Below are 20680 nucleotides of genomic sequence, written 5' to 3' on the forward strand. Positions count from 1 at the left end.
TTCAGCCCCATTCTGCCCTCCAAGTCCTCCAAAGGGATGGCCATCCAGCCAGAGACACCTCCAATGCTCTTGGAGGCAGCGTAGCCCATAGATTTTCTCAGAGGTCATGAGGGCCCACAGTCCCATGGGAACCGGTCCTTACCCCCCACTTTGGGGAAGGAGACCCCCTCAGCCCCTGGACTATTTACTACGAGGAGTCAGTATGGCTGGGACTCAGATGACTGGACTTCAGTGGAATATGGGAATTATGATTTGCAAGTAACATTAGTGAAAATAAAGCATTACTAAGGATCCTGTTTGGTGTGAAATGGGAGGAGGAGGGGGTCAATGGGGGTGACACCAGGAGTGACCAAACCGGGGGACACCAACCGTAGGGACCCCACTGACCTGGCCCCATCCCCTGCCAAGGTGGGAAAGGCTTTACATTTGGTGTTTCTTCAGAAAACCAAAGCAGAGGAAAAGCTTTCTTTAACACTTTTAACTCTCACAAAAGGTATGAACAGACACACTCCTCTCCCCCTTGAACTGGGCCCTCTCCGTAAGACTGTGGTGGGGCAGGAGTGCGGCTGTGCCTCAGGAGAGGAGACCAATTCAGGGGGGATTCAGAAGACAAGATGCCAGCAGCCGCTTTGTACTCCTGCACCCATTGGGAAGGGAGTATAGCTCAGTGGTTGGAGCAGCTGCTTTGCATGGAGGAACTCTGAGGTTTTGTCTTCACGGCCTCTTCCTCCTTCTCCTGACCCTAAACTAGCCCTGGAGAGTCACGACTGGCCGTCCCTCTGGACCCATGGCTCTATCGGGGGAGAGACCCTCAAGGAGGGTGAACAGATGTCCTCCCCACAAAGGAGGACAAGGTACTGCAAAGTGGAAGACGTTCAAGGAAAATGGAGGGCATGACCAAGTAAAACCTAAAAACACAGAGAGAAATGTACATTCATGCTTCTTAGTCATGCTCAAAATGGATGACCTTTTGGAACTCCTCCTGGACAGAAGGCTGAAATGTAGGACATGTCCTGGGAAAGGAGGACATCTGCTCCGCCTGCCCTCAAGGACCTCCCTGCATATGATCTGCCTTCTCTGCTTCCCCCTGAAAACACCTTTCGAAAACACAAAGTCCTTCAGCAAGATTTCCTCTTTCGGTTTGGCTCAGGAGGAGTAGGCAAAGCAAGGCCCTGCAGAGATTATTGTTGGACTGCAATTCCCAGCATCCTCCAACAGAGCATCCCTCAGACCCCTATGGAGCCCCACTCTCCTGCTCCAGGGGAGCCTTGGCATTCCCCAGGACTCAGGACAAGGCAGTCTGCCTGGGACCAAAGAAAGAGCAACTTGATCCATAGGATCCCAACAGTTATAAGCTTGCAAGGTGACGTTATAGATGACTAGATATTTGCATGTACATTCTTAATATTCCCATGACTTCATTTAGTGTATATTTTAACAGTCAACAACAGAGCCTTCAATTTATTTCCCTTCAATCAGCTCTTGTACATCAATTGTACCAAAAGAGATGCATCTCATCCTGGGAACTGCAGTCTCCATCAGTCTTGCAGCTGGAACCGTATCTCTCTCAGTTCCCCAGTTGCTCAAGGTTGTTCCTCAACGGTCAGGACTCTGTAGTAGGGCTGTAGTAGGGACCCAATCTACTCCTGTCAGTCCCATAGATATTGCTCTGCTCATTTTATTTTGATTCTGTGCTGCCTAGAAGTTGAAGGGAGTGGTTTGAATGGGAGAAAACATCAATATTTTTCACTATTGATTGTAATGAGGGAGGGGGTCAGGTGTCTACTTTCAATAGAAGCATCAGGATAATTTTTAGGTGTTGTTGAGGTTTGGAAATCATGTTTGGGGTCCCTTCTGACTTTTGAACCCTTTCCTTCTCCATTTAGGGTTCCCTGAAGGCCTCCAACTGACAAACAATGAGGCAGAGGCAGCCATTTTGTGTTCTGGCGGCCATTTTCTGCTGCTTGTGACTGTGGGGAATAATGTTCCAGAACCTTCTCTGAGGCCTGTTCAGTTGAACCGAGAGGCTCCTCTTTCTCTCCCTGAGGAAAAGGAGACCAGGTTCCTTGGGCCAAAAGGAAGGAAGTGTGTCCCTTTGTGTGTCTTTTCTGAGAAGGTTTTCTTACACAGCTCTGCTTCTACTGGGGAACATGGGTTTTAAAAGGGATTAGAAATGGGAAGGATAGTTTTACTATAAGCCTTGTTATAATTCCTAAACATCGGGCTTTGGCTTCTAAGAGGAGGCTTGCCTCCAAAACTAGCCCAAAAGTAGCTCCTTTGGGAGGTTTTAAAAGTCTCCCCAGTTTCCTTATTAAGATATTTTCATGGAAGAAGGAAGGAGGCAGACCAGATCATCTCATATTATTACCAAATAAACATAGAAACAAACCAGAACAACAAAAATAAGGATTAGACAGAAAAGCAAACTGCTTATTTTTTAAAGGAAACCCATATTAGGAAGATAAAAACAATACTTGGGTTCTTCTGCCCTTTTACAACCAACTCAGGCTGTATCTGCACTACAGAAATAATCCAGTTAGAAACCGCTTTAACTCTCCTGGCTCCATCCTGTGGAATCCTGGGATTTGTAGTTCATTGTGGCACAAGAGCTCTCTGGCAGAGAAGGCTAAGTGTCCAAAGGCAAAATCCCAGGAGTCCATAGCACTGAGCGGTTAAAGACAAACCTATTACTTGCATTTACCATCCACTGCTTCCAAACTACCAGACTAACTTTTATTTCTGTCTCATTCATTTTTTAATTATCTGTTAATAAGTAAAAAGCAAATATATATTCTTATACTTATCCTTACGAATCATTTATTTTCTCTTTCAGTCCTCATTTAAATTGTAAAACAGTTGACACAAAATCGCTCCAATTAGATTAAACTAAACATCATTGGGTTTTTATTCTCCCAACATACTTCTGTTTTACGGCTGTTATATTTCTTTGAATAAATTAAAACACTTCAACTTAAATTAGTCCTGTCTCTAAAGTATCATTTTCCCTCCATGCTTCTGGAGATATTCAATTATATTATTTGAGTCTTCTTTATATAAATTTGACAGTTCATTTCTAATTCCTCTTGAGAGTTTGTCCATTTCCATCATGTCCAGAAGCTTAAATATCCAATCTTCTTTTGAAGGTATTTCTTTAGTTTTCCATCTCTGAGCAAACACTATTCTTGCAGATGACAAGATATAAAATAATATTTTACCATGTTTTTTTCTATGGATTGTTCTATTATATTAGGCAAAAATATTCAGGTGAGAATTTAAAAGATATAGTTACTTTCTTAATTTCAAAATAAATCAACTTCCAAAACTGTATCTCTTTCCCAAAGTCCACCACATTTGATAGATTGAACCCTGCTCCTTTTCACATTTCTAACATGAATTACTTCAATTCTTACACTTCTTGCTTATTCTCTCTGGTGTTAAATACCATCAAAATGTTTTATAATAACTCTCTTTGATGTTTTGGCTGCAAGTATAGTTCAATCTTTGTTTCCAAGTGTACTCCCACTGGTCTAATTCAATTGCAAAACCAAAGTTTTGAGACCATATGATCACATTTTCTTTAATTACTTCCTCTTATGCACAGATTTTAAGAATACAATTATAAAGTCTTGCTAACAAGGCATCTTTATTCAACATTATTTCCTGTTCTAGATCAGAGTCTGATTTGCCAATACCGGATTGTTTTTATCCATTAGGAAGAGTTTTTTTTTGTCTGTAAAAGAACCATGAAATAATAATAATAAAATAAAATTTTTATTTATATGCCGCCCTTCCTACGATCAGGGCGGCTTACAACAATATAAAAAATATACAATAAAATACACAAAAATACACAATTACATAATAAAATTAAACAAGCAAAAAACCCCATAGCCCAACCTCTTGGCCACGGAAGAGGAGGGAGGCCCACAGGATATTCATTCGGGGAATGCCTGTTGGAATAGGAAGGTTTTAAGATCCTTCCTAAATTGGGCCAGGGTAGTAGACGAGCGGAGCTCTGTGGGCAGCGCGTTCCAAAGGGCTGGGGCAGCTATGGAGAATGTCCTCCGAGTGGTGGAGGCCAACCTAGCCCCAGGCACCTTCAGCAGCTGCTGCCCAGACGTTCTGAGGGTGCGAGGCGGAATGTACGGGGAGAGGCGGTCCTTTAGGTATCCTGGGCCCAAGCCATTTAGGGCTTTATAGGTAATTACCAACACCTTATATTGAGCTCGGAAGCGAATGGGCAGCCAGTGGAGATCTTTTAGAACCGGTGTTATATGGCTGGTCCTGGGAGCACCAGTGACCAGCCGGGCTGCCGTGTTCTGCACCATTTGCAGCTTCCGAGTTTGATATAAGGGTTGCCCCATATAGAGTACGTTGCAGAAATGCAATCTTGAAGTTACCAGAGCATGTACAACCGTTTCTAGGTCCCTCTGGGCCAGGTATGGGCGCAGCTGGCGAATCAGCCGAAGCTGATGACAGGTGCTCTTGACCGTCGCATTCACCTGAGCAGACAGGTGAAGCGACGAATCAAAGAGCACCCCCAGACTGCGCACGGAGTCCTTCACAGGGAGCGTGACCCCGTTCAGGACAGGTGGAATCACCGCCATTCCTGGGCCAGGAGAACCTATCACTAGTACCTCCGTTTTCTCTGGATTCAGCTTGAGTCGGTTTTCCCTCATCCAGCCCATTACTGACTCCAGACAGGCCACGAGAGGAGAGACGCCATCCCCAGTCACTGCATCAGTCGGAGACATAGAGAAAATGATTTGGGTGTCATCAGCGTACTGATAACCCCGCGCCCCATGTCTCCGGATGATCTCTCCCAGCGGTTTCATGTAAATGTTAAATAGCATGGGAGACAGAATGGCCCCTTGAGGGACCCCAGTTCTAAGGGGCCTCTCGTCGGAGCACACGTCTCCCAGCTGCACCATCTGGGACCTCCCGGAGAGGTAGGAGCGGAACCACTGGAGCGCAGTGCCCCCGATTCCCACCTCTGCCAGGCACCCCAGAAAGATCATTACCCTGATCATTAGGATCTTCTCGTGTCTTTTTTCTATAACCAGTTCTATCTACTTGCATTGATTCTTTATAAGCGATCCAATTTGCGTCCTTTTTTGAATCTCTGGTCCCTTCCGACTTTGGTGCCCTTTCATCCTCCATTATAGGTTCCCTGAAGGCCTCCAACTGCCAAGCGCTGAGGCAGAGGCGGCCATTTTGTGTTCTAGCGGCCATTTTGTGCTGCTTGTGACTGTGGGAATAATGTTCCAGAACCTTCTTTGAGGCCTCTTCAGTTGAACTGAGAGGCTCCTCTTTCTCTCCCTGAGGAGAAGGAGGCCAGGCTCCTTGGGCCAAAAGGAAGGACGTGTGTCCCTTTGTGTGTCTTTTGTGTGTCTTTTCTGAGAAGGTTTTCTTACACAGCTCGGCTTCTACTGGGGAATATGGGTTTTAAAAGGGATTAGAAATGGAATGGATACTTTTAATAGAAGCCTTGTTATTATTCGCAAACATCGGGCTTTGGCTTCTAAGAGGAGGCTTGTCCCCCCAAAAAAGCCAAAAGTAGCTCCTTTGGGAGGTTTTAAAAGTCTCCTCAGTTTTCTTATTAAGAGATTTTCAGGCAAGAAGGAAGCTGACCGACTAGACGATTTCATATGACCAAATAAACATAGAAACAAACAAGAACAACAAAAATAAGGATTAGACAGATAAGCAGATTGCTTATTTTTTTAAAGGAAAACCATTATTAGGAAGATAAATACATGACTTTGGTGCTTCTGCCCTTTTACAACCAACTCAGGCTGTATCTGCACTGCACAAATAATCCAGTTCTAAAGTGTGTTAACTCTTCTGTTTCAATCCTATGGAATCCTGGGATTTGTAGTTTGTTGTGGCATCAGAGCTCTCTGACAGAGAAGGCTAAGTGTTCCTGTCAGGGATGATGGGAGTTGTAGCTCTTCACCTCTGGCTCGAACTCACCACCTAGTTACGCACCGGCGCTGACCAGTTTTGGCCAGTGGTTAAAGCTTTGCTCTAAAGCAGCAGAGTTACAGAGAATAGGCTGAAGACCCTGACAAACTCTCCAAGCCTTCTCACTCTTGCTTCCACAGAAGTCTTCCCACTTCTTCAGGATCCAGCTGGCTCTTGTATCTTCACTCAAGACACCAGACAACTCAGTAGTCTTATATAAAAGATCTACTTTATCCTACTATATACAGCTCCAAAACTATCCAATACAACTCCTCACTACTATCCACTACTACCCACAAAATACATTGGGATTCATAGTCATTATTATAGTCCTTGGATAATACCACCCACTCTTGCCAGTATCCACCCAGTGGGCGTGTACATCCACTCTCATTGGTTCTCTTGTTTCTACCCAGAATTAATAATTTCATCATCTCAGCCTTGACCACTTAACAATTCTCAGGTGTGTTCAATTATCCACTTTGCATTTCTGTCCTTGGCATTTAGGACTTGTTAATTACATTATGTTTTACACCTGTGTGGCTTCTAATTGCTTCTGCTGAGTCACCCTGACTCTCACATACATGTTTTATTTCTTTCACTGTATATCCCATGTTGCATTTTCCTTAACAGTTTTACCAAAATGCAGGGAATTCCCCCCCCCCCCCCCCAAATATTACACGGAATATTCAGTCAAAATCCCTGTAACGTTCCCGTAATGTTAATAATAATAATCATAATCATAATAGGATGTATTTATATATTTATTAATATGGCGGATCTTTTGCAAATAAACGTAACCCTAATTGAATAAAAATAATTGTAACTTATTTCAACTCTCAAAATTACCATTGGACCAAACAAAGAATCTTTCAGTCCTTCTAATACCTTTAAGCTATTTATTTTGACATGAAGGGGGTCCAGGAAGCTTTGTGCCAAATAGAAACGTGTTCGGCTGCAACCACACTGCATAAATAATCCAGTTTGACACCCCTTTAGCTGCCCTGGCTCAGTGCTAGGGAGCCCTGGGAATTGTAGTTTTGTGGGACATTGAGCCTTCTCTATCAGAAAGAGGTCTGGTGCCACAACAAACTACAATTCCCAGGATTCCCTAGCACAGAGCCAAGGCAGTTAAAGCGGTCTCAAACTGGATTATTTCTGCAGTGTGTTTTGGACCTTTGTTATTATAAATGCTCAAGATCCAATCCATACTGCATAAATAATCCAGTTTGAGACTGCTTTAACTGCCCTGGCTCAGTGCTAGGGAACCCTGGGAATTGTAGTTTTCTGAGAAAGAGCTCTGGTGCCACAATAAACTACAATTCCCATGCATATGAGGAAGTACGCTTAAGTCTAGGAAAGCTCATGCTGGCAACTTTTCTTTCGTGCGTCTACAAGGTGCTACAAGATCTATCTCTGTATCATCATCATCACCATTATTATTATCATTATTAAATCCAAATGCAGCTGAAGAAGTGGACTTAAAATGGCAACACTGATGTACTGTAGACTCTTTCTCTGGGGCTGTGATCTGTAAGCGTGGAGGCAATTCCCTTGTCAAACCAGGGGATCCTGGGAATTGTAGTTTGTTGTGACATGTATGTGTATATATGTGTGTGTGTGTTGTGTGTATATATAAGAGCCTTGTCTCCCGCACGTCTGCCCTGGCTGAGCTTTTCCTGAGGGCGGGGGGGGGGGGGGCGGACGACCACTCTCCTCTCTCTGATTGCCTGAAAACTCTCCATGTGACTCCCAACAGGACTGGTTGCTCTGTAGCCTCGCTCTCAGAGTCAGGGCCACTGGTGCCAATTTTGGGGGTTTGTCCCAGAAATTGGGTTGTTTTTTTTCAGGGCTGGAGCTGAAATGTGCAAAAGTCCCTGAATCTCCACGGAATAGAGCCAGGCACAGAAATCACACGGAAAGCACTCAAAAATCCCAATTTCCGTGTGAAAGTCACAAAATTGGCAACAGTGTACCTCTGTTCAACTGAGGCTTCAGAGAAGGTTCTGGAACATTCTCCACACTCACAAACAGAACACAAAATGGCCATTGGAACACAAAATGGCCTCCAGAACAAAAAATGGCCACCGGAAAACAAAATGGCTGCCAGAAAACAAAATGGCCACTGGAACACAAAATGGCTTCCAAAACACAAAATGTGCCACCGGAAAACAAAATGGCTGCCAGAACACAAAATGGCTGACAGAACACAAAAAGGCTGTCTCTGCCTGAGTGCTTGGCAGTTGACATTTGAGGCCTTCAGGGGAGAGAGAGACTGAGGGAAGGAGGTCCTGGAGGGAAGGGGCCTTGGGAGATATAGGGCCTTCCTGAGATATTTGGGGTTGCTTCCTAACAAAGGGGTTTCTGGACCCATAAAGAATTTGGGGCAAACTGGATCTGAAAGGCAGTAGTAACCTTTTATCTTTCCAATGGGATTTACAGTGTATTTGCTTGATTGGATCTCCCAGCATCCACATGCCCAGAAGGAGGAGGGGTCCTGCCCTGCATTTCATGGGTCTTAGGCTCTGGGAATCTGTGCCTTTGGCCAGTGTCCGTGTGGCTGGGGCTCCAGGGTCCCTCAGTCTCTCCTGCCTTGTTCCATATTAACTGCAGGAGGAGCCTGTGAGGGGGGGCGGGGCCTCCCAGCTCCTCTGCTCCCATTGGCCAGATTAAAGAAGGGGAGGAGCTTCTGTCTCTCTATTTAGCTCTGCGCGCAGAAGAGACAGACAAGGAGGAAGGGTTGGCTTCACTGCTGTGCTGAGGCCTCCAACTGCCAAGCGCTGAGGTGGAGGTGGCCATTTTGTGCTGCTTGGGACTGTGGGGAATAATGTTCTGGAACCTTCTCTGAGGCTTCAGTTGAACAGAGGCTTCTCTTTCTCTCCTGAGGCTCCAGAGTCAGAAGGAGGCCAGGCTCCTTGGGCCAAAAGGAAGGAAGTGTGTCTCTTTTCTGAGATGGTTTTCTTATTACACAGCTCTGCTCCTTCTGGGGAACATGGGTTTTAAAAAGGATCAGAAATGGGAGGATAGTTTTAATACAAGCCTTATTCTTCTTCTTCACAAACATCGGTCTTTGGCTCCTAAGAGGAGGCTAGTCCCCCAAAAAAGGCCAAAAGTGGCTCCTCTGGGAGGTTTTAAAAGTCTCCCCAGTTTCCTTATTAATAGATTTTCAGGCAAGAAGGAAGGAGGCAGACCAGAATAACTCATATTGCCAAGAATGAAACAAACAAACATACAAACAACAACAAGAAGAATATGGATTAGACTGAAATACAAACTACTTTTTTTAAAAAAGGAAAACTATTATTAGGAGGGTAAAAACAAGACATGGGTGCTTCTGCCCTTTTAAAACCGACTCAGGTTGTATCTGCACTGCAGAAATAATCTAGTTCTAAAGTGTGTTAACTCTCCTGGCTCCATCCTATCGAATCCTGGGATTTGTAGTTTGTTGTGGCATGAGAGCTCTCTGGCAGAGAAGGCTAAGTGTCCAAAGGTAAAATCCCAATATTCCATAGCGGTTAAAGCAGTGTCAATGTGCCTTATTTCTATAGTGCGGATGCAACCTTCTTGGGAAAGGGGCTGATGCTGGGGAAAAGCACTGGGGAACACTGGGATGCCCACCTCTGCATCGACCCAAAGGAGGCATATGTCACCTGTGTATGTCACCAGCAGGATGCTGTTCTCTGTGTCTTTGAGTGCTGCAAGGCTTCTTGCCAAGCGGATCCTAACCCTGGTCCCTTTTCTCAGGAACTTCATCTCGGCTTCCTTGTACACGGCTGTGGGGCCTCTCTTTCTGGAAGTGACCCAAGTGCAGGACTACTAGGAACCCCCTGCGCACCTGATGGCCGACACAGAGGCCAAGCGGAGGGAGTTGCGCTCCAACAGAAAGGGGCCACAGAGGTACAACAACTCTTTGGTGAGTCCCCATCCTGGTTATTAGTCTCATGTGTTTCACTGCTGGGCCAGTTCATGAAAGCAAGTGGAGAACATATTCTCCCAATTTGGCAGAGACAGTCCTGGTAAATCCTCTGTCACCCCACTTTTTCAGGGGCTTTCAAAAATGTCCCGGTTTTGTTCTCCTCCTCCCACTTTCCCCTTTGTCCTCAGCTCACTTCAGTTCCTACAAAATGAGTACCAAGGATTTTGAACCCCATCAACTCAAAAGTGGGGAGAGAAGAGGAAAGAAGGGGGCAGGGAGTCCTTGCTAGGAGTCTGAGGCAAAAGCAAACTGCTGTGCCCTTCCCCGCTTTTGTGATCTTCCTCATAAACATCTTTGGCCATCTTGACCACCTTCTGGTGTTGTTTGTCCACGTGTGTCTTTCTTTTTCCATCTGTGAAATGTTGGGGGATATGGGGGAACATCTCTGGATCTAAGCTGTGGCCCTCAAGCCCACAGCGTTCTCCAGAACTGTTTTTTAAATATGACATTTGCCACTGAAATGGATAAATGCACTATAATTCTTTGGTGGCTAAATGTAGTATATGTTTTGTTATAGTCAATATCTTAATCTATCCTCAATATCCCAGCCATAGCCTAAATTATTTTGTTTACATCTTATCTTTGGTTTATATATTATATATTGTGTATATCGAGCTAGAATAGACCCATTCAATCAACTACTAAACGATTCTTCAACAGATAGGTAAATTCAGCTGATTCAGTGGGTCTATTCTGGTGAGGACCAGAGACAGTTTTGCTTATGTGAAATCACAATACTTGTGAAACTCCGTTTATTCCACACATGGTTGTAAATCCTATGGGATCAATAGGTCTTCTTGCGCTAAAACTAACAGTATGATTCAGGCCCTTATCATGGTAATGAAAATCATTTGATGGTTCAGACTAAATAATAGTGAGTCAAATATGATTGGGGGGGGGGTTATACTTATAAGATGTAGTGATTGTTTGCAGAGGGATTTTGCAGCACCCTTGAGACCAACTGTGTGAAAGATATTGCAGCATTGAACCTGGTCTGTGCCCCTTCCTCTGGCAACAGCCCTCTGACCCTCTCCTCTCACCCCCTCAGAGCTCAGCCCCAGTGGTCAGTGGGACGGAAACGGGTCTTCCCAGCCACAACACATTGCTATGGGCTACATTCCTCTGGCCATGCAAGCAACTGCACAAGACCATTCCTGAGAGGAACAAGAAGGGATAGGAAATGTCCAAGACCCAGGTAGCCCCCTGTCCTTTTGGACTCTCACTCTGTGGGGCTCTTGCTACTGAGATGGCCTCAGGGAAGGCAGAGCACCTGACTTCTAACCTCTGGTGATGGTGGGGCTGGGGTGTCTTTTCCAGGCATTCCTCACCCTCCTCAAGGGCTGCCCCACCTTCGACCAGAGCCAGTAATGCAGCCACCATGGTTCTCCAGCTCTGGCAGAGTTTGTCCTTCAGCCCTCCCTGTTAGCTCACCATTTCCTCCAAAGGAGGCCATACTTGAAGGCCACAGACCCGGTCAGTCCCTTGGAGGGGAGAGAGAGCAGGGGGGCTCTGGAAGAAAATGGAGTGGGGTGAACCCAGGAGGAAATGGATGGGAAACAGGATGATGTGAAAAGACCTTCCTATTGACACCCAGAGAATGTCAGAAACTCAGAGCTTTGCTTCTCAGATTTTATCCTACACAAACACACACACAATTGACATATCCAGCGGGAGCCATGTTGGCCATATAGCAGTATCATCCCAAATCCACAAAACTAGGATATCAGATATGTTATATGGATGTGAATATACCACATTTTAGGCTTCACGGGAGAATGATAAAGAGAAGGCCAATGGATGGGACCTGTACTATTGGAGGTTGCTACCTCCAACAAAGGTTTTAAAATATCTTTTAAATTGGGACAGCATTGGCATGTTTTACCTTATCAACACCTACAAGTTTTCCTGTGTAAAAGCATGGAGCCTGCCTAAGAAATTCAGTTTTCTCTTCCAAACAGAGGGGCTTGTAGCCTCACAAAGGATTCGAGACAAACTGGATTTCAAAGGCAGTAGCTTTTTGCTTGCTAACATTATTTAAAGTTTGTTTCCTGGGATAAATTCTGAAGTAACGAAATAATATTTGGGATGCACCATGTGCTTTCCTTCCCTTTTATTAGTCACTCTCTGGATCAGGGCTATTTTCTATTGCAGGTGACTTTTGCGGATGTGGCGATATATTTCACCGAGGATGAATGGAAACTCTTGACAAAGAAGCAGAGACTTCTGTACAGCGATGTTATGATGGCGAATTATGAGAATGTGGCCTCTGTGGGTAAGGAACTTGACTCCACTGCCCTTCCTGTGAAGACTGAGGGTCCTTTCATACTACATTGTCATGGTGCTATGTTTCTACTTTAGAATTATGGAATCATAGAGTTGGAATAGGCAACAAGGGCCATCCAGTTAAACCCCTGGCCATGCAGGAATACACATTCAAAGCACCCACAACAGATAGTCATCCAGCCTTTGTTTAAAGATCTCCAAAGAAGGAACGCTTTAGAAATAAATCTTAATAATAATAACAATGGCTCAGTACAGATTAGAAGAAAGGGGTGGCCACAGGCAGTCCCTTTCTCCTCCGGATCATTGCCGCAGCAACCTCATGGCCGCAAGAACGATCTGCAGCCAAAAGGAGCTCAGAAATGGAGCTCCTTCCTGTGATGCCACCAAGGCGCCATTTGCACCCTGGGGTGTCACGGTGATATGTCTTATGCGCAGTGCTGTTTGGGCATGTCACACAAGACACATCATGGATGCGTGCACCGTATGGATGGCACTGCATCAAGATTGTGCTGCCCATAAGTATTAGGCTTTGGGAGTGTGCGTTTACTGTGCGCTCCCGAACCCTAAAATCACCGCCGGCATGCCACAATGCACCCATTGTACCAGGCCAATAATAACAATAATGATACTCCACCACGCTCTGAGGGAGTATATTGCACTCTTGAACAGCCCTTACTGTCAGGAAGTTCCTCCTAATATTTAGGTGGCATCTCTTTCCCAGTGGCTTGCATCCACTTTTCCTCTCCTTTTCTCTGGAATAGGAGAAAGGAAGCTTGATCCATCAAGGTGACATCTCTTCAAATAATTGAACAGGGCTATTATATCCGCTCTTAACCTTCTCTTCTCCTGGATAAACATAACCAGCTCCTAAGCCACTTCCCATAGGGCTTTATGCTTTTCAGTTCTTTCACCTTTTTGGTTGCCCTCCTTTGGATACTCTCCAGATTCTCAACATCCTTTTTGAATTGTGGTGCCAAGAACTAGACACAATGTTATTTCAAGTGAGGCCTGACCAAAGCAGAATAGAGTGGCACTATTACTTCTCTTGATCTAGACACTATACTTTTATTGGTAAAGCCTAGGATCATATTGACCTTTTTAGCTGCCTCATGTTCAACTTGTGGTCTACTATGAGTCCTAAACTGCTTTCACACGTAGTTTAATTGTCATAACAACATCCTTTGGAATCTTGGAATTTGTAGTTTGGTGAGGCACTATTGCTCTCCACTTTCTAAGGATTCTAAATATCCCATTCTAAACTGCCAATTCTAGGATTCTGTGGGAAGGAATTATGGAGATAAATGCTTTTCACCCCCAAATGCTCCTCAGCACATCCCTGAGTAGGGCTGTTTAAAAACCGCCCCTTTGGGGTGGCCTGTACCCGCCTCTTTCATCAACAGATCGGGGCCTCAGCTGCCACAGCGGCAGCCCTGAGGCCCCAATCCGCTGCTTTTCCAGGCCGCAGCCTGGAAAGGGTGTCCTTGGGGCTTCAAACCCCAAGGACACCCCAACAGTGGCGGTGAAAGGAGAAAGGGGGCCCTCAGCCCCTTTCTCTTTTCTATCGCTGGCGCAGCTTTCTAAAGGCTGTGCCAGTGACACAAATGAAGGAAGGAGCTCCGAAACGGAGTTCCTTCCTGCGCCGCGGAAAAGGCTCCACAAGCGCCCTTTGGTGACGCCAGGACGTCACGTCCATGCCACTCTGTTTGGAGGCAGCGCGATCGTGACATCCTAAGGGGCACCACCATCTGCATGTAGAATGGGTGCCAACATTTTGTACCTACTGTGTACATACTAGAGTTGGGGGCATCTGAAAGAGATGCTCCCCGTCAACCCTAGTACACACACAGTACCTACTAGGGTGCCCTTCTGGAAAGGGCCTAAGTCTCCTGCCTTTTTTGGCCCTTCTTCCAGGCTTTTCAGGCTCAGGAGAGTCTTCTTGGGGAAAAGGCCTCCCTTGACCCTACAATAGCTCAGAGAGGGCCCAATAGTGGCAAAATGGCCTCTTTTCCCCCAAAAGGATGCTGTGGGATATTGAGGAGCAAAATAGTATTTCATTTCACCCCCAGACAATACAATGTTAGGTTGCTCCTGAGATCCCCTGTGGGCCAGTGTGACCCCCCCCCCCATCCTCAACATTAGCCCATCCCTGTCTTATAGATGCCTTAAGGCTGGCACTTGACCCTCACCAAAATTGGAGTCCAGGTCCCAGCCCCCTTGCTCTTCCTTTCCCAATGACTTATTTGTATATTGATTATCCTGCCTTTCTGAACAAATGGGACTCAGAGTGTCCCTTTTGTGCATCACATGCTGTGGGTGTGTGTGATAGAGAGATGGAGGGAATGGGAAAAACAGAAAGGCAGGAAAGAGATGCTGAAGGAGAAATGGTAAAGCAGTGCGGATGGGCAAGAGGGAACGTTGGAGAGCAGAGGGAGAAAGGGAAGGGGACCAGGCCACTGGGAGCCAGGAGAGGAAGGCAGGAGCAAAGCCAGGATCGCCTAGCTCTGTGTGGACAGGAAGAGACCTCTGAGAAGGGTCAAGAGAGGGGCCTTGAGGATTGGGAGGCAGCCACCAACCTGACAGATTTTAAGAACTGAACTGGTGAGAACCGGCTCAGGCCCTGGTTTTGAGACATATTAAGGGCTTCCATTTAGCAATTATGAACAATGTCTATGAAGAGAGGAAAGGGCAACACAAAAATTCCTTTTTGTCTAATGTTTCTTTTTCCTACCTGAGCTTGCTTAGGCCCTTTTTTACCTGAAATGCTGGAGTCCAGGCAGGACACCTGCAAGTGCTATGCTTTTAGGGGAATTAGATACTTAGCTCAAAGGGGAGATATAGTTTGATTGGGGCAACAGTGACCTCAGGATCCAGCAAAGCTATAGCAGGTCTGCAATCACACAGAACTCCAGAGGCATTTGAAAGGCAAAATGCACACACATGCACACAGAGAATTAGGTAACAAAGGTGGGAGTGGTGAATAAATGTAAGACTTTGCTAATGGTAATATGTTGCCTGGATGGATCTCAATCCCAGTTGCTGAGAATCCGGAATGGGGAGAGAAGTCAATAAATAGCTCCAATGGCAAGTGGGGTTGGAGAGTGTATTGAGGTGCTTAGCCATGTAAACCGACAGAGGATCCTATCGCATGGAATAAAAAAGCCAGCTTAACTTTTCTGAATTGAATTCTGATTCGGGCTGTATCTGGGTCCTATCATATGTAAATCTCCGCTGAATCCACCATCCAAATCCATCCTGGATTCAGCCCAAATCCCCGCAGCATTTCAGAAGCCATGTTATTAATGTTGGAAGCTTCCGCTTAAAAAAGAGGGGGATGGCTGAGCATGCCTCGGACCCAGGCTACATCTGGGATGGATTTGGCCAATAGATTCAGCAGTGATTTACATAAGATTGGACCCGGACATAGCCCGAATTAAAATTCTGTTTGGGAAAGGTACCCTGGCTTTCTTACCCCATGCAATAGGGAGCAGAGTGTCTGCCTGCAACTGGACTGAGGCTGAAGAACAGCCACTAGGAGCAGATATTTATGCTGTAATTGTTGCTTAGTGGCAGAAACTGAGGGTACGAAAGGTTTAAATTGCTTTAGAATGTTTCCTGAGTGAGGAAAGAACGGTCTGAAACCAAATTTAATGCAATGAGGGCTTGGTTTAACCTCTCCCCATTTACTGTGACTTCCTTCACTCTGTCCATCACTTCTTCTCTTAAATTAATGAGAAGAATTAAATTAAATTTAATTGAAATTATATTCTGGCCTCAAAAAGAAAAGCCCTCCCTCCGCCCCAACTGTCATCATCAGACCTAGGAGGGAGTGAAAAAGACAGGCCCAATTTCCATCAGGCCTAACTGTGAATTTTACTGTAACTCACGTCGCTCTGTTTTATTTTACTGTATTGTATTTATTTTTGTATTCTATTTTATTCTCTTTATTTTTATTGTTGTAACCCGCCCGGATTCCTTGTGATTGGGCAGGCTATAAAGAAATCATCATCATCATCATTATTATTGGTGCAAGTACCTCAGACAAAAGGGATTAGCACACTGATTCTCAGAGCCTTTTTCTGACTATTTCCTTTCAGTCCCATTCCTTAGCCATAATCCCTTCAACCTCTACAGACATAAATGGATCATGCAGCTAAATCCACTCATTTTCTCAAGGCAGGTTCTCCTACAATCTCTTCTTTGCTACCTCCTATGAGTAGGGATCCATACGTGCAAAAATGCTAAATTCAGGGCATCTGCAGCAGAGTCATGCTCAGGTCACCCACTCCAACTTTACTAATTTTATATCAAATAGGGAAGGGTTAACAGGCGGCTAAATCTGGGGGTAACACATTCCTCTCTTAATTTGGAGAGTCAGTCTTGTCTGTCATTCTTCTTTTTTTTTTCAGAAGAACATGTCAGTCTTGAGAGAGTCCAAACATGTGAGAGGCCACATCAATGCCAGCACTGTGGGAAATGTTTTCCTTCAAAGTCAAACCTAGTGAGACATCAGAGAGGCCACACAGGAGAGAAGCCATACAAATGTCAGCATTGTGGGAAAGGTTTTTCTTTGAAGTCATACCTAGTGACACATCAGAGAGTCCACACAGGAGAGAAGCCATACAAATGCCAGCATTGTGGGAAAGGTTTTTCTTGGAAGCCACACCTACTGAGACATCGGAGTGTCCACACAGGAGAGAAGCCATACAAATGCCAGCATTGTGGGAAAGGTTTCTCTCAGAAGTCCAACCTAGTGAAACATCAGAGAGTCCACACAGGAGAGAAGCCATACAAATGCCAGCATTGTGGGAAATGTTTTTCTCTGAAGTCAAACGTAGTGACACATTTGAGAATCCACACAGGAGAGAAGCCATACAAATGCCAGCATTGTGGGAAATGTTTCTCTCAGAAGTCAGACCTAGTGACACATCAGAGAGTCCACACAGGAGAGAAGCCATACAAATGTCAGCATTGTGGGAAATGTTTCTCTTCGAAGTCATACATAATGATACATCAGAGAGTCCATGCAGGAGAGAAACCACATAAATGCCAGCAGTGAACTAACGCTGTTTTTGTTAAGAAGTATTACAAGAAAAATATTTTCAATGCATTGGTGATAAAAGCCCTTCTGATTTGGTTTGTAAGGGTTTTCTGTTCATAAAATTATTGATTTTTGTTTGTTGTTGTTGTTGTTGTTGTTGTTTTATAGAATTCTAGAATAAGAATGGACCACAGGACCCATGTAGTCCAACCCCCGACACACAGGATGACAAAGCATGATTTTATAGGATTCTGGCTCTGTAAGGCACCACAAGCGCCATCTAGTCCAAGCCCCTGCCATACAGGAAGACATAGCAAGGTGGGTAGGTGTGTTATGTGTTATTGTGACAGAATTAGAAGATGAAGTATGAGATGAAGGATCTGGCACAGAGAAGCAAGAAAAGCTCAAACTGCTGAGTCGAAAAGGAATGTGCAAAAGATAAAGACACCGTAATGCAAAGACATGAAAACGAATGTACTAAAAGAAGAATGGACTGTGTATAACACAACTTGATGTAAAGAGCACCAGAAGAAGAACGGAATGGGAACAAGAAGTCACTCATCAGGAAAAATGATGCACATATTGAAAAGCATAAAGGAATATTCAAAACCATGGTGCTAGTGTGCCAAAATCAGCTGGAACTGGCACCCATTGCTCCTTCAGGAAACTGACCAACCTCTGGGAAGATTTGTGTGCATAAGCATTGTATGAATGTGTGCATGATTTGAGGCCTCTTGATATGTAATATATTAGAATGAATGTCCCTAATGTTAGAATAAATGTTACATACAAAGTGTTTGAACCCAGATCTGGTCTCTTATGTGTCTGATTAAAAGTTTTATAGTCCAAATCTGTATTTACTCACCACTCTGGATGTAAAGAAGAACACCTAGATTGGTGACAGGTGTGTGATCTCTCATTTCACCTTATGGAGCTTCTGCACTGATTCCTGAAAGCGGAAAGGGAACTAAGCAAGCAGTGGGGACACACTTCCTTTGTTAACCCAATACAATTCCACTATAAGAGACAGACTTTGGAGTTCTGGGCCACTGCTAACCGCAAGGTTTGGTTTAAAATATGGGGGCTGGGTCATCTCATGCAGCCTCTGGTTCCGTTGGAGGCAGGGCCTCTTCTCCAGCATCACCTGGAACAACGGACCAGAACAATGGACAACAACAGATGGATGTGGCATGTGTGTTTGCGCATATACATATATGGATATATGTGTATATATATGTGTGTGTGGAGGCATCTCTATCTAAGTGTACTCAGACTTTTACTTTTAAGAGCCTACACACACACACACACACGACACACACACATAAAGGGAATGTTTAAAGTCTATAAATCTTGCATACAATACCCATAGATACATCTCTACATACCCATAGATACCTGTCTGAACGTGTGCGCACACGTGTGTGTGTGTGTGTATAAATCAGGCCCTGATTGGCTGGAATACCTGTTGCTCCCACCATCCCTGGCCCTGATTCGCTGGCATCCCTGTCCCTCTCACCATCCTTGGCAATTTTGAGTTCTGGCAGCCATTTTGTGCTTCTTGTGACTGTGGGGAATAATGTTCCAGAACCTTCTCTGAGGCCTCAGTTGAACAGAGGCTTCTCTTTCTCTTCTGAGGCTCCAGAGAGAGAAGGAGGCCAGGCTCCTTGGGCCAAAAGGAAGGAAGTGTGTCTTTTGTGTCTCTTTTCTGAGAGGGTTTTCTTATTACACAGCTCTGCTCCTTCTGGGGAACATGGGTTTTAAAAGGGATCAGAAATGGGGAGGATACTTTTAATATAAGTGTTATTATTATTCTTCACAAACATGGGGCTTTGGCTTCTAAGAGGAGGCTAGTCCCCCAAAAAAGGCCAAAAGTGGCTCCTTTGGGAGGTTTTAAAAGTCTCCCCAGTTTCCTTATTAATAGATTTTTATGCAAGAAGGAAGGAGACAGACCAGAATAAATCATTTTACTAAGAATGAAACAAACAAACAAACATAGAAACAAACAAGAACAACAAAAATAATGATTAGAGACTAAAACAAAAGACTTATTTTTTTAAAGGAAAACCATTATTAGGAGGGTAAAAACAAGACATTTGAGAGAAAAAAGGAGAGAAGCCATACAAATGCCAGCATTGTGGGAAATGCTTTTCTACGAAGTCATATCTATTGACATATAATGCAGTCCACACAGGAGAGAAGCCACACAAATCCCAGTACTGAACTAATATTATTTTTGTCAATAAGGAATACAAAAATTATATTTTCAATCCAGTGGTGCTAAGAAAAGGCCCTTGTGATTTTGCTTATACAGTTTGTCTGTCCATATGACTGTTTATGTTTTAAGGTTGTATTTTGTTAAGTTTAGGTTTTCACTGCTGATAGTATATGTAGATAATTACTTTGTGTTGTAAATTTGGCTGTGGATTGTGGGTCATGGTATAAGTTAGGTAGATGGGAGACTGGGATTTGTTGCAGCTGGTTAGAATAGTTTTGGGAATGGTAGGTTTTGGAAATTGTGGGGTGTTGGCTGACGAAAGTTGGGGGCAGGTATTAACAGAAAGGGTTAGTTTGTGGTAATGGCAAAGGGGCCTTGTTACCTGTGGAGCATAGACTGTGGGAATTGGAGGTGGGGCTATATTTGGAGGAGGGTGATATTTAAGGTTTGGGGGTTTTAATATATTGTTTGGATTGGAGTGAGCAGTTCTGGCTTAAACACTGAATTTCTATGTGTTCTCAATAAAGTTCTTTGCTGTTTCAACACACTGGACTCTTTCATGCACAGAAGTTCTGAATTTGCCCAAAACTGACCCTTTCTTCTCTCCTCAGTCCTCAGCCATAAGAACAGCAGAGGCAAACACACACACACACACACACACACACACACACACACAGACAAATATACAGGATACACAGAGAGAGCTTTATTTCTAAACTAGAGCCTTCCTTTCCTGCCTTTCCCTCCTGAGTCCAGCTCTTCATCTTGGGCTCCATTGGGGTTTCCTTAAAGGAAGAAATGAGGGAAGGAAGGTGAGGCTGCTGAACCCCCGGCACATACCTTCCTTTCCTGCAAAGGCTTCCAGCAGAATAAACAGCAGTATCAGCAGCAGCAGCATCTAGGCCCAGGCAATCCCTGCGCATGCTGAGGAGAGGTCTTTGGGGGCATCTATGTATGCACACTCTCAGCCCCCGAAGCCATTGCTGGCATCATAGTATGTTCTGGGGGAAGGAGGGAAGTGGGGAGAGCCCTGGTTCATTCAGAGGAATGGCTGGAGAGTCTTCTGGGGGGCCTTTGGGGGCTTATAGAAAGAAAGGAAGCCCCTCTTCTCCCCCCAAAGTAAGGCAGAGGTCCTGCCAGGCCTCCTGTCCCTCTTTCCTTCCCTGCCTCCTCCTCGGGGGATTCCTTGGGTCCCAGGAACTTG

At 44.8% G+C, this 20680-nt stretch overlaps 2 protein-coding genes across 2 annotated transcripts in view; both read left to right on the plus strand.

Annotated features, from left to right (window-relative positions):
* LOC149290379 (uncharacterized) overlaps positions 1 to 20680 on the plus strand; it is a 222561-nt gene that overhangs the window by 174600 nt on the left and 27281 nt on the right. The window lies entirely within an intron of this gene.
* Positions 1 to 20680, plus strand: part of LOC149290382 (putative zinc finger protein 75C) — a 99439-nt gene that overhangs the window by 73485 nt on the left and 5274 nt on the right. The window contains exons 2-4 of the mRNA XM_089489317.1: positions 9709 to 9877; positions 12092 to 12212; positions 16630 to 16721. Of these exons, the coding sequence (XP_089345443.1) occupies positions 9803 to 9877; positions 12092 to 12212; positions 16630 to 16721 (288 nt within the window). The 5' untranslated portion in view covers positions 9709 to 9802. The remainder of the gene's footprint in view (positions 1 to 9708; positions 9878 to 12091; positions 12213 to 16629; positions 16722 to 20680) is intronic.

The sequence above is a fragment of the Sceloporus occidentalis genome, unplaced genomic scaffold (assembly GCF_023333645.1).
Source record: "Sceloporus occidentalis isolate IW3139 unplaced genomic scaffold, rSceOcc1.0.p SCAF_39, whole genome shotgun sequence".
NCBI lineage: Eukaryota > Metazoa > Chordata > Lepidosauria > Squamata > Phrynosomatidae > Sceloporus > Sceloporus occidentalis.